The sequence below is a fragment of the Callionymus lyra genome, chromosome 6, assembly GCF_982586985.1.
Source record: "Callionymus lyra chromosome 6, fCalLyr1.hap1.1, whole genome shotgun sequence".
In the NCBI taxonomy this organism is placed as follows: Eukaryota; Metazoa; Chordata; class Actinopteri; order Syngnathiformes; family Callionymidae; genus Callionymus; species Callionymus lyra.
This window is the reverse complement of record NC_141823.1, coordinates 14,270,724-14,284,052: the sequence shown is the minus strand read 5'-3', so window position 1 is coordinate 14,284,052 and position 13,329 is coordinate 14,270,724. Positions and strand designations below refer to the sequence as shown.

The window sequence follows — 13,329 nt, the reverse complement described above, 5'->3', positions numbered from 1 at the left end:
ATAATGATAGTGTCCTAACGTGGCCCTCCATGGTGTTTTTCCAGTAAGCAGAGATTATAAAACTCAGCAACTTATTCTGAAAAAGATTCATGTGGTTGAAATACAAATCAATACATTTTGGGCCGTGTGTTATGAGTCACTCCAAAGTACAATTCCTGTATTTTGTAACTAACCACAGACTTTGCTTTATAGAGAAAACCCCCCAGAAATCACATTCTTTTCAGACTTTTGATTTGTGAGCGTGAAATTTGGTTGAGTCGCAACTTGGGCAGCGTTAAAATATTTGGGGCCCATTCGTGATTGAGTTTGACACCCCTGGCCTTACCAAGACTAATGCAACAATATTGGCTTTTAAATGTTGGCTCTACATTGATTTTCATCGATAAATAAATAAAAATAGTGGAACAATTTTAACAAGGAAGTTAATAACCATAACACTCTTGATCAATACTGTGAAAACGGTTTATCCAGCTGTCTAATTCAACTGTGCTTTTCAATTTCAAGGTGACCTGGTGGCCGGAAAACAAATGTGTTTAAGCTATCCCTTACATGGCCTCTGGGTCAAGGTGAACAACCTCCGCCACTCCATGCCACGAAAGGGAGCCAGAGAAGCAAGGGATACCTCCTATCATTTTCTTTACAGAAACATTACATTCTTGAGAATTTCAAACTGGAAAACCGCTTTAACAAGGACCACTTTTTGACGACTTTGAACTTTGACACAATATAAAAAAAAAGAAATCATTCATTTTTTGGTTTGTTTTACTTCAACCTTCATCTTTGAATAAGCAGGACATCTTCATTGGCACATCAGCACAAAACTCGGCCATGAGGAGAAACAAAAAGAGTTACATCTTCCCAAAAAATAAATACATGTTTGCCACGTCAAAAGTGTGAACTTTTCTAAAAAGGACGCATTGAAGTGACACCTCATAGATCTTCTTTTTAACGACTGTAAGTGTAGAGAGCTGCTAGTCCAGGAGTGTTTCTCCGGCGGGCCTGCAGGCCTGACCTCCCCGGGGAGCTGCGTCATTAGGGTACTATAAACTTTTGAAGTGGTGCGTCTTAGGAACAGCCTGGTATGTAAGGCAATAAATTGTGCCTTTAAATACAAACAGAAAAAGTGAAAGAGTGCATGACCCCCGACGTGGAGATGAGTACTTGTGAGCGGTTATGTGTTCTGGTTCTCTCCGGCTGGATGGATACCTGTCAGCCGTAACTTATTGCTTCCTACTATTTTGCTTAATAAGTACGAGAAAAGGCTGCTTTGAAGAGTGTTCTTTTTAAAACTTTGGGTGGTAAATCTTTAAATAATTGGGTGTGCTTGAATGGTGACTTGAAAAAAAATGATAATGGACCAACAATCAAAGAATGTTTAAACTATCTGAAAAGATTTTGTGGTAAAAGAGACAGATGTTGTGGCTTCAAGAGCGAGTGCATGCAAATTTTGTGCAAGTATTTACGAGACTACACCGTGGAGAGCCCTCGATTGTGGGAGTTTATAGCTCCCTCTCATGTCTGGTGGGTGAGTGACAGCGGGGAAGAGAAGCAGGCAGAGGGTGTTTCTTCATTACATCTCGGCCAAGGACAGCTGACTGGTTGAGATCTAATTGCTCTCAAGTGAGGTCAGCGGGAGGCATTTATCTGAGCGGAGTGCACAGCGACACGAGAAGATGCACAGAGTCGGCCGGCCAGAGTCAGGGAGACGTCTAGAGGAATTGACGGAATCTCACAGCTCTGACTTGCAGCGATCCTGCTTCACCAGAGAGACGGCGACTGTAGCACTGAGCAGCCTTCCAGATAAAACTGGTGCTGAAGGGAAACACAGCTCCTGTCATCATTCAGCTCACATGTAAGTGATTCTATCATCAACAGAATGAGGTTTTTATCTGATGTTTTATTCTGAAATACACATTTTTTAAACAAGAAAATTATTTTATTTTCATTTTAACAACACACCTCACCATTTTTTATATTCTTTCTTTACAGTGACCATTCATTCTCCATTTTCTGACTTTGTGACACCCTTTTTACGGAATATGGCTCCACAGTATGGACGTGATCATTCCGACGCCGGACTAGGGGAGTTTATCGCCAACCATCTATTTTAGATCTTCCAGCTGCATCCTAGAAAACGTTGGGAGTTAAACTGCAGCACTTGGGATCCCCTTCAACAGGGAAGCACTCCGTCCCCGAGGTCAAGTTACAGGGCGCCCAAGCGTTGAAGATCTCTTCTCCCATTTCAGTATGTTGTCCGTTGATGCCCACTGCATTGAATGATAATGCTCAAATGGATGCTCACTTGGAACCTTCCGAATCTACTCTCCGGACTCTACCTGCAAGCGCTCTTCCTGTTCAGCAGTGTCAGTGTGGTCCACAGTGACTGCACTCCAGAGCAACTTGCCGCCATCATGAACTGCTCCAAACACGAGCGCCACACCAGGAACTATGACTACATGGAGGGAGGAGATGTGCGCATCCGACAGCTGTTCAGCAGCACCCAGTGGTTCCTGACAATCGACGACTATGGCAACATCACTGGGACTCAAGACCCCACCAACTGTTACAGTAAGTCTACAGTAATGCTACATGTAGAGGGAGGCTGGTGTCAACTGTTGGGTTCAATGGTATGGCTTCGGCAAAACGAAAGTTGTCAAAATATATAAAGTGGGGGTCTCAAACTCAACTCGCTGGGCGGGGGGGGGGGGCACCAGGGGTCGATTTTTGTTTTGACTGGGTCTCAACCTGGTGAGTCTTCTGAACTTATTTGACAAATTTGATTTTGTTGTCTATGGATTTGAGTGTTTTTTACTGTGAAGTTAGGTAATTTTTCCCAAATTGTATTTGTTACTATATTTAAGAAACCTGTTCCATCCTAAATATATAATCAATGTTATATAAATTATAACATAATTGTTCTTTACCATCTGACGTTAAACAGAAACATCCATGCTCTGCCTGAATTAAATGGAGGGACACAGAATATTATGTTGTTGCCCACAAATGGCTGCAAGTTTGAGACCCCTGAGAATAGATGTTGGACATATAGACCAAGCTGGAGATAAGTTTTGGCCCACCAACACGAAGGGAATCAATTTCAATTCCAACCCAACAACTTGGTTTGTATATGTTAGTAAATAAAAGGACATCAAGAAGGTTGGATTATCTGAAAGACAACTCACTTAAATACATGGTTGAACTCTTAGTTCAGAGTATACTTGACAAGCCACTCAAACTACTGCCTTGTTTGAAGTAACTGCATGGATGCTTGTTACTCACACAGAGAGGACATAAAAACAACATCAGCAAACAATCGTAAACGCATATATGCTTGAGTTCTTGGCAGAGGTCTCCAGTTTAAACTGAATGAGCAAATTACTCTCACAGTCTAAACCACAAAATTACAACGAACAAATCACAGATATGAAACGTATTGCTGTGTAGCACAACAGGTGATAATTTTACTTTAGTGCAGTATTCTGTGAATGTGTTGCCATTTGAAGAAAGGTATTATACAAACTGTATATTTATCTTGTGGATGATTTCTGACCATATAAAAGATAAGGCAACTTCTAAACATCATATCAATTCAGCTTTTAGGTTTAAATGCTAGGAGTGAGTGTGGACATGTAACTAAGAGACATGACATGAAAGAGTAGACGTCCACACGTCATCTTGACTAATGAAATCCAGCACACTGTCAGACATGAAGCACGCTGATGAGTAGAGAATGTGTCTTTGCTGATAAACTATAATGCGTCTTGATGGAGACAGCTGAAGAGATTGAGCTGCATGAGAAACAAGGAAGATCTATGGCTTATTACAGACACAAGGATGTATTGTTTTCAACTCAGAGTTTGAAAAAAAGAAGATTAACGTTCGTATAGAAAAGTATTGAGGCCAAATTTTAGGCAAAAATGTGAACTAATAAGAGATCAGATGTGGATGGTGAGGAAGCCAATACTCTTGGATTGACCTCCGTCGAGCATCATCTTTGTTGGCCAGCTGACTTGACCCGTAACAAACGGCCACAGCCATCTCGTCTTTCATCAAGAACAGAGCACGAGAGAGATTCCCGATTCAAAGTTGCTGACAAAAAATGGTTTATTTTTGACAGTTGTTGTTCTTTGCACTAATGGAAAGCAGAGCTCACATTGTTATTCACGGGGGTCATTCATCCGTCTCCGTTGCCTCAGAAGTGCTGAAAGTCACAACTGTAATCGGGTTACGCAAAGAAAAACAAGACTGACCTTTATCCTATCATTATGTCGGAAATAAAGATGATTGAATATTTATCATGTGAGAATAAAATTTGATATTATTAACAAAAAAATAATTAGTAAATTAATTATTTTCTTCCAATTTTCCAACAACAATTAAAATCTCTTTAATAAATGTGATAAATAATTCACTATTTTATTTAATGCAACACAGTACCAATCCTGTCTACTAAGTCTATTAAGCATAAATGAATGGAGAAGATTGAATGACCAGGAAAACACGTTACTTGAAAAAAAATGTTTATACATTGATGGAAGAGAGTTTGATTCCTAAGGCTCCGGAGATTATCCCCAAAGTAAGTTTACTCAGCCAGAGGCCGGACCAGTGAGTGCTGACAAATCTGTTCAAGCTGAGGAGAGCCTGAGAAGCTTCTGCGTCAGAGCCAAAATGTTAACGATTTGTCTGTGTGGAGAAGTCCCCCCATCTTCAGAGTAGACCAAACAACTGCACCGACTTATAATATTATGGGAGTGAGCCTACGGTGCTGAGGGAGCACGACTGGAAAACATAGGATTCAAGCTATACGCATGCTAGGAGAAACATCGTGAAACTATTAGTAGTTTGAAGATACTTGAACTTACCTGCATTTTTTTTTCTTTTTTTTTTGTTATGATCAATGCCTTAAATTCGTGCACACGCTGAAGAGCACTCGCACATCAAATGCAAAGAGAGTGCAAACCACATTCCAAGATTAGGAGACTGTCATCTGTTTGTGATCCGGCCAACGTTGCAATGCTGCATGCTTAACGTCAGACTGAAGGGCTCTAATAGAGGTCTTCCCTTTCTTCCCTCCCTTGTCTCGTGGAAGAATTACTGCAGCATGTGTGAACTGATAACAACATTTTCCTTTATGAGCAACCTGTGATTTGCTGTGTTCTATGCCTGACATGGAAAATCAAACCAAGATAACAGCTTTATTAAAGTGCTTCTAGAAGTAAGAAAAAAAAAGAATGGGTGAATTCCAGGACAGTAAATTAAAGCTCAGGTGAAATATAACCTTTTTTTCCTGTGCGGATTCAGAACGCAGGCCTGAAACGTAGCGTGCAAAGCTCAAACAGCGAAGCAGTTGAGTGTAATCTGTCTCCCATATGTGCTATGGCATCAGTTTTGCTCCGCGTAACGGCCACCCAGGCCAGTGGACATGGCTTCAATAAAGCCACACAGACCAGTGAGTGATTAGCCGCAGGGTTTTCCCTCAGGTTTTATGACGAGGAACAAATGAAGAGCTGCGTGTCGAAAGTTCAAACCGTCTCATTTCCTCACCCCGTGTCTGGCAGGTATTCTGGAGATCAGGACAGTGTCCGAGGGAGGCATCCTGGCCATCAAAGGTGTGAAGAGTCAGATCTACGTCTGCATGAACAAGGCCGGACAGCTGCAAGGAAAGGTAACAAAACTTTGAGGTCAAACGAAAGAGTCGTTCGTATTAACACTTGACATCACCTCTGTTTGACTTTGCAGAGGATCTACAATGACAACTGCAACTTCAAAGAGGTCTTCCTAGAAAATTATTTCAACGCTTACTCCTCCTCGAAGTGGACAAAAAACGGCAAGGAGATGTTCATCGCCTTGTCTCAGAGGGGGAAGCCGTTGCGAGGGAAGAAGACCAGGAGGGAGCATGTCGCGTCTCATTTCATCCCCATGAAGTGCAAAGAGGAGGAGAGACGGACGGACTGACACGAGAACGACGAATGAACAAGTTGTATACGTTATATATAATGTATTATATAAGTTATCAGACATGTGTAAACACTTTACTGACACTTCTCTCTACAGTTCTCCAGTCAAAATCATTTTCTAATGTATTTTTGTATAACACGACATCAGCACCTTTTCCTGTTTTAAAAGTACATTGAATATTTGCTACTTGTTGTTGTGAGTAAAATGTTATTTTTCATAAATTTGTCTTTTTTTTTAATAAAACAAGTGTTACACAGTCAGGACTAGGCGAGACCGAAGCTTACACGATGGAGATTCTCAAGATGAAGCGAAGCAAGCTGGACTTGTCTTTTGAGAAACACTAAAAGACAAACATCGGTGGAGAACTTATTTAAGTCAAACGCAGAAAGAGGGTTTTGTTTTGTTGACCTGACTGACTGAGGTGTTTCACTTAAAAAATACTGAAATGTTATGCTGCTAAAAGATTAAAATCCCTTGTACTAACCAACTCTGTGAAGCTTTTTTGACTAACCATTTATACAATATTTATGATGTTGTAATCTAATATTTGAAGACACATATATCCAATGATCAAATGAGCATTTTACTATCCAAGAATGTCGTTGTATGTATTCCAAAAGTTGCTTTATCATCAGTTTTACAACATTTACCAGTAGGTTTTTGGGGGATTGTGGGTTGTTTTTTTGTGTTTCAGCACTGATTAATATTATTGCCTCTTTTTAGATCTTTTCTTAAAGTAGTTATGTTACAATATTTTTATGTCAGGCAAATTTATTTATACATATTTAATAATTAAAACAAAACGCCTTTAGAAATAATCAACCACTGTGATATGATTTTTGTATTTTATACTCATTAAATGCTGTAGCTTCACCGCCACTGACTTGTTTATTCTCTTCAATCTATGAACTTACCCATTACAAATGAATATGGCTACTTTACTGACACAGTTTTTAAGTCTCTTTTTTTAATTTAAATATACAGAAATAACATTATAGTAGTGCAAATATATTTATTTTTAATTTCCCAAGCTTTTTATTTAAACACTTAATGTGGTTTTGTTGTTGAACGTATATAGTTTGAGACTTTTTTTTATTTTAATTATTCATAGTTTTAATATTTATCAATAGTCAAATTCAAAGAATGCCGTTTGGGAACTATTTTATTCAAACACACACACAAACATAAACCCTCGTGTGTAATACTTCCAAAGTTTCATGGATGTCCAGAAGATAACAGCCACCACCTGAATTACTAAATTCTCATCCCATTATTATTATTTCCCAACTGCGGATTTAATATTATCTCTTTTTTTAAAGGAGTCAGATAACCTCAGTGGTGGTAGACATAAGACGAGTTTCAAATGAACAAAATCTGATATCCACGAACCCTGGTTGACTAGTATATGCATAAATCTGTATCAATTTATTTAGCAACGCCAGACAAAAGTGAAACATCATCAAAATACAAGTTATTTAGCTGAAGCTTTCACGACCACTCACTTTGCTGACAACTGCCCATTAGTTACAGTATCAGGATTCAAACCCACAACCCACCGTATCACATATATCGTTGGTAAAAACAGACTAATGTATATTTCGAGTGTTATACTTCTATTGTGAGATTGCCTGGAAGTGAATGTGTAACTGAGAATGTTTATAATATAAGTTTAAAAAAAAATGAAGGAAGAAAGTTATAAAACCAAGACCAATATTGCCATAAATGGACCTCAGAAGAATCCATCTGGCCCATTTCCCAGTTATGATGAAGCTCAGGATGTCGTACAGAAGATTGAATAACCATTTAAGAGATGGATTCAGACAAACAAGAACGTACTTCGACTACTCCTACATATGTGCATCGTGACTCATTGGATTCACGTCAATGGTGAAACCATTTCACGTGTATAAACCAGGTGTGTTTTAAAATATAAATGAGCATTAATCATCCTCGCTGATGCATCCGTCACAAGCAGAAAAGGTAGGGTTTCCCCCGTACGTATATGTTCGTGCGGAGGGTCCGCAGACACGCAACCATGAGACATGCCACGAGTTTTACCTTTTGCCCGGGTTCACATCTGGCTCGGAGAACCCCCCGTCAAATGAAGAAAAGTTAAATCGAGAGCGCAAACCCCCGAAACATATTTGACCCAAACAACATCTGAGCAAGGTGAAGGCTTCTGCCAAGTCACGCAAAGTTAGTCTTAGCAGATAATTTGTAACATACTCAAAATGTAAACACGTTTCAGACTCAAGGCTGTGTATTCCCAGCAGGACCGGGAGACACCGAGGCCAACACCAGCGAGCGAGAACTGTCATAGACGTGAGGCTGCAGACTTCCAAGAGATTTGAATCAATGCTGGCATGCCAGACACAGAAATTATGATCTTAAATTCTTCCAAGACATACAGGTTTTGTTGAACAAAATACTCCTGAGTCACAAATCATTTTTAGACTCTTATGCATGGAATCACTCTGCAGTTATACCGAAAGAAGTGCTAACTGTGACGGTAGGTTCATCGAATATCTTTAATGATTAGGTATGTCTTTTACACATTTAACCTTTTCAGTGCCTCTCCTGCATCTCACGAATAAAACTAGTTCAGGCAATACTGTATAGTGATTTATTGTTTTGATTGTTTAGGCGCTTTGTGACCCTGGTCTGAAAAAGGGCTCTACAAATATAAATTACTTACTTGTGTTTGTGTTTTTTATACTCAGATGTTGACATTTTTATTGGTTTGGAATCTGATACTTGATCAAGGATCTAATCATACTTAAATAAAACGTAATGTTTTCTAACGACAACGTTGTGAAATCACCTTACATTTCTATATGCCAACTGAACAACATTAGCGAGCACAAAACAAAAGACTTACACAGGTTTTAAACTTTAGAGAGGGATCACAAATTATTACACTGCTCTAGTAGAAGAACTCACATTTCATGGTTCAGAGCTATTCATGGTCAGGCTCCTCCTTACGTCAGTGATCTGATCCAGCCTTACACCCCAGCTCGGGCTCTGAGGTCTGTGGATCAGAATCTTCTGATGGTTCCCGAACACGCTTCCGGACCAGAGGAGAGAAATCCTTCCAGGCAGCAAAATAAATAGTTAATTTACAATTATTTTGCATGGTTCAAACACCGTCTCCTAGATATATTTTCCTCTTGTCAAATATGGCACTTTCTATATGATTTTTCTCCCAATACAACTACCATCAATTATTTTTAACATATGGTTAAGCTTACAATGTATTGACTTTGCAACCTTTCGGTCCTTCCCAGTCCTCAGGGGAAACTGGTATCCTGTAACTAATTTATTATACTGATATCTTCTTTATTTACACAGTAAACAACATTTTCCCTGACATGAATTTAGAATTCTTTCAAATATTTAAACCTTCTCTTTAGGTAGTTTGAACGAAGACATCATTGAAAAATAAACTGAGATACACATACCTTGGCACCGTATATAGTAGTGTTGAGTATTGGCATGAATCTGGCGATACGATACGTATCACGATACTGGGGCAAGGATATGATATATTGCGATATATTGTGATACTGTAGAAGCAAGGCCAAATTTTTTAGTATTGTCGAGTACTACTCTAGTGTTTCAGAATTTACAGACCATATGACTCATGACGAAGTCGTAACTGCTTTCATTTGTTTTTAAACTAATATACTGTATGTCCAAACATCAGCGTTAAGTCGACTGTATCCTCTAGTCCTCAGTTATTGCGGGGATCTCGCAGGATTTTATTGTCCTTAATCTGCAGAGGATGTAATAAGTGGCTGTAGGTGTAATTACAACAGAAAAAAAAACAAAAGCATGTTAATTTTATTTGTCACACACATTTTCACACACATTGTGAACCATAAATAAAACTAAATTATACATACCATACATAAAACATGTTTTGCAAACCATAAAAAAAACAATATCGATACAGTAGCGTGGAATATAATATCTCGATGTATCGCCATGTATGCTGTATATTGGTGCAGATAGATAATGCAACATAAATAATCCAAACAAGAAAAAGGGAGACACACAATCCACGCCATGTTATACCACTCAATCAGAAATAACTATGATACTAATAATAACAATACTAATAATTAACCACCACTTCCTATAGCTACTTTTCTTTACAGTTAGGATTGTTAATGGTGACCTCTAATGGTCGAGTTCTATATCACATTATGTAATGTAAGACAGTTTTAAACTAAAAGACAGTTAGTTCACTGACCAAAAGAAAAACAAAAATCACCATGCAAAAGAGGCATATTTGTCACAATATTTATTTGCATCCGGTGTTGCATTTTTACCAAGATCTTGTACTGATAGTGAGATAGTCCAGTAAACAATTTAAATGTTTGGTTATTTAAATATCAGGAAAGAAATAAAATCCAGTGGTATTACACTGCAACACTGTGAAATAACCTGCTTATACCACATTGGTATAATGAAAAAAAACAAAAACCATACCAGTATATTTACGTGGTCAGATGACCTCATTCTTTGGTTGCTGACCAACAATTAAAAATATTTAGAAATTGAAACAATCTTGGATCCAAAGGGTGACTTTTTAGAGCAAGGTGGTCATTTTTTTTCAATGAAACTCTTGTCATTTTTTACATCCTTAATGATCATGCATTATTATTTATCATACACTATATGCAGCTGTGTCACCATATTTCAATTCAAACACAGTTGTTTTTGTTAGTTGGCCATAAAGCCATAAATCACTATTTAAGGTAAGTTTCATTCTATCAACATACGATTGCATGAAAGTATTTATGAATAGTTTCTATATAGTTTGTGTTGATATACATGTTTTTGTTACAGTTGTAAAAGTGTTCATTATTGCTTTAAAATATATATAAAAACTACAGTTTGCCCTCACATATTTAAAAAAAGGATTTTGTTAAGGTTTAATGAAAGTAATTGTTATCATAAATACACAATTTAAAAAATAAAATAAATAAAGATTTAATGAACTCACTAAATACCCTCAGGTTCTACCTAGAATAGCACCACGTAAGAGTAAAAATAAGTACAGATAACATGTTGTTCTTACCTTCAAAATTCGATCCTTTGATTCCCAAATTGCAGAAGACACGCGTCCATCTGGTGCTGATCATGGTGTCTCGACAGTTCGAGCAGAAATAAGAGTTTAATTCAGTTAAACATTTAGTTCTACTGAGAAAACATTATAACATTTTACCTCAGCATCAAGCTAACTGCTAACATTCGACGACGTTCAGACATTAGAAACTACATTTTTCCAAACCTTAGACGTTTCAATACGATAAGCAGAAAGAAAAACTGAGAAAAAACTCACATTTTCAGGAAAGTACAACTCATCGTTTTTATTCTAATTTGACAAGTTACCGGAAGTTGTCTTACAAGAATAAAAGTGGCGGAAAATATATATATATTTTTTATAAAGAACTTTATAAAGTAATAACTTTAAAACACCGTTTTTGTAAAGCATTTAATAGTTTTAAGATTAGATACATTTTATTAATCCCCTGAAGATATCCTTCGGCAAATTCGATTTTTATTAGATTAGATTTATATTTGATTGAATAATTAAGTTCAATAATTCGAACTTTGAAAGGATGATACGTTTTTTTTAAATAATTGAATTCAATGATTAGAAAATTGAAAGGTTAATAATAATAATTAATATTTAAAAAATAAATTTTCTAAATCCAATATAAAATGTTGGTTTCAATGGTGCCACCATTTTATATTGATTTTAAAACGCTACATATATTTTCAAATATTTCTTCTTTTTTTTTTACACATAGCGTTTGATATTCATAGTTCAATGATTCAAAATAAATGTTCTAACCTTAATTTTTTTTAATTAGTAGCATTTTAAATTCACTATAAACTATTGGTATAATAGAATTTGATAACATTTTTAAAATTGAATTTAAAAGGCTATGAATAATAATAGTTTTTTGTTTTTTTAAATTATTGGACTAAGAATATTAAACTCTACAGTATGAGTTAAAAAAATAAATAATTTAAAATATATTGACCGTTTTCCGTAAACTAAACAAATGTAGCTTCCTAATTTAATTTCCTCATGAGAAATGTTTAATTCACCCCTTTGGGGGAATTTGCAAGAGAATTATAGCTTTTATAATTCAGGCTAAACTTAAGTGCACGTAAGGCTGTACCATTTGATCATTCCGGTCTTAATCAGGAGTCTCTGACAATCACTACAGACCACTGGTATTCCATTCGTGCGGTAGCCTGCAGTGGAACACATGTGCGCCACATTAACAGCAGCTTGTGCAGAGAAACACCAATGACAAGCTTGGACCGGCTCTGAATCTGGCTGTGAACAGAACCACGGGGAAGAACCCAAGTGCCGAATAGAGTTAAAGCAAGAAACCTGGCAGTCTCGTGCGAGGTGAAGAGGTGGTCTTGGGGCAGGAGGAAAAGGGGGGGGGTCTGGGGGTCGACTGGATTCCCAGCTGAACTTGATACATTTCAGGACCATAAACCTTCATTTCCCCGGAGGAAACGTGTAGTTATGTAACCTGGGGAATTCTGTGTTTACAGCCTCTTAGCACGGAATCCTCAGAGCACCAGACCGCTGTGAAAGAGAGCCAGGACCTCCCGGGGACCGCCAGAGCAATATCGCACAGTCTCTGATACAGTTCCCCGTGAGACGTCTCATTGTGAGGAGCGGCAGCTTCACCTTTTACCTCGTATTCTCTTTCAACCGTTCTCCAGAAACCTCAGTAAATCAAGGCTCACCCAGTGGTAGAAGAGTCTGAAGGAGAAGAAAAAGTCGTAAATCACAGGAAAGCATTCTTGAAGACCTTCAATTAGACTCGACACAAATGTATAGTCTGCACACGGGATCTATATCCCCACCGTTCATAGGATCAGAACTCAAAACTGTGTAAATGAAATGACAAAACAACAGCCTCTCCTGCCAGGACACAATTTCATCAAGGTGTTTGAATGCTACGCTCCCCGACCCACATCTTTCCTTTGTCAGAAAGTGTCCAACAGCGTGTTTCTGATAAGCAACATGCAATACGAAGGTCCAGATTGCTTTTATTGTTGCGCCAGCTTTTCTCCTAAACCTGAGGCTATAATTATTCTCAAATGCACTCCTTGAGCTGAGAAAACAACAGGTTTTCTCTTTTGATTAGTTGTTCTTTGATGACTTTATTAAGGTTTTTCATGCAAATAATGAGCTGGAGCTTTTCATAAACATCATTTGAAGGAATAAGACATTAAGTTATGATAAAATGCAATTAAATTAAGTACATAATTGTGTCATCTATTATCATTAAATAGCAGGATGTGTGCGCTTGATCTTAAAGTCTGGACAAA

At 37.7% G+C, this 13,329-nt stretch overlaps 1 protein-coding gene across 1 annotated transcript; it reads left to right on the top strand.

Annotated features, from left to right (window-relative positions):
- Nucleotides 1-1,428: 1,428 nt before the first annotated feature.
- Nucleotides 1,429-6,456, top strand: fgf7 (fibroblast growth factor 7). The gene is made up of 4 exons (XM_087793790.1): nucleotides 1,429-1,852; nucleotides 1,990-2,568; nucleotides 5,559-5,665; nucleotides 5,740-6,456. Exons 2-4 carry the CDS (start codon nucleotides 2,277-2,279, stop codon nucleotides 5,953-5,955), a joined length of 615 nt encoding a protein of 204 aa, XP_087649916.1. The 5' UTR covers nucleotides 1,429-1,852; nucleotides 1,990-2,276; the 3' UTR covers nucleotides 5,956-6,456.
- Nucleotides 6,457-13,329: the final 6,873 nt, after the last annotated feature.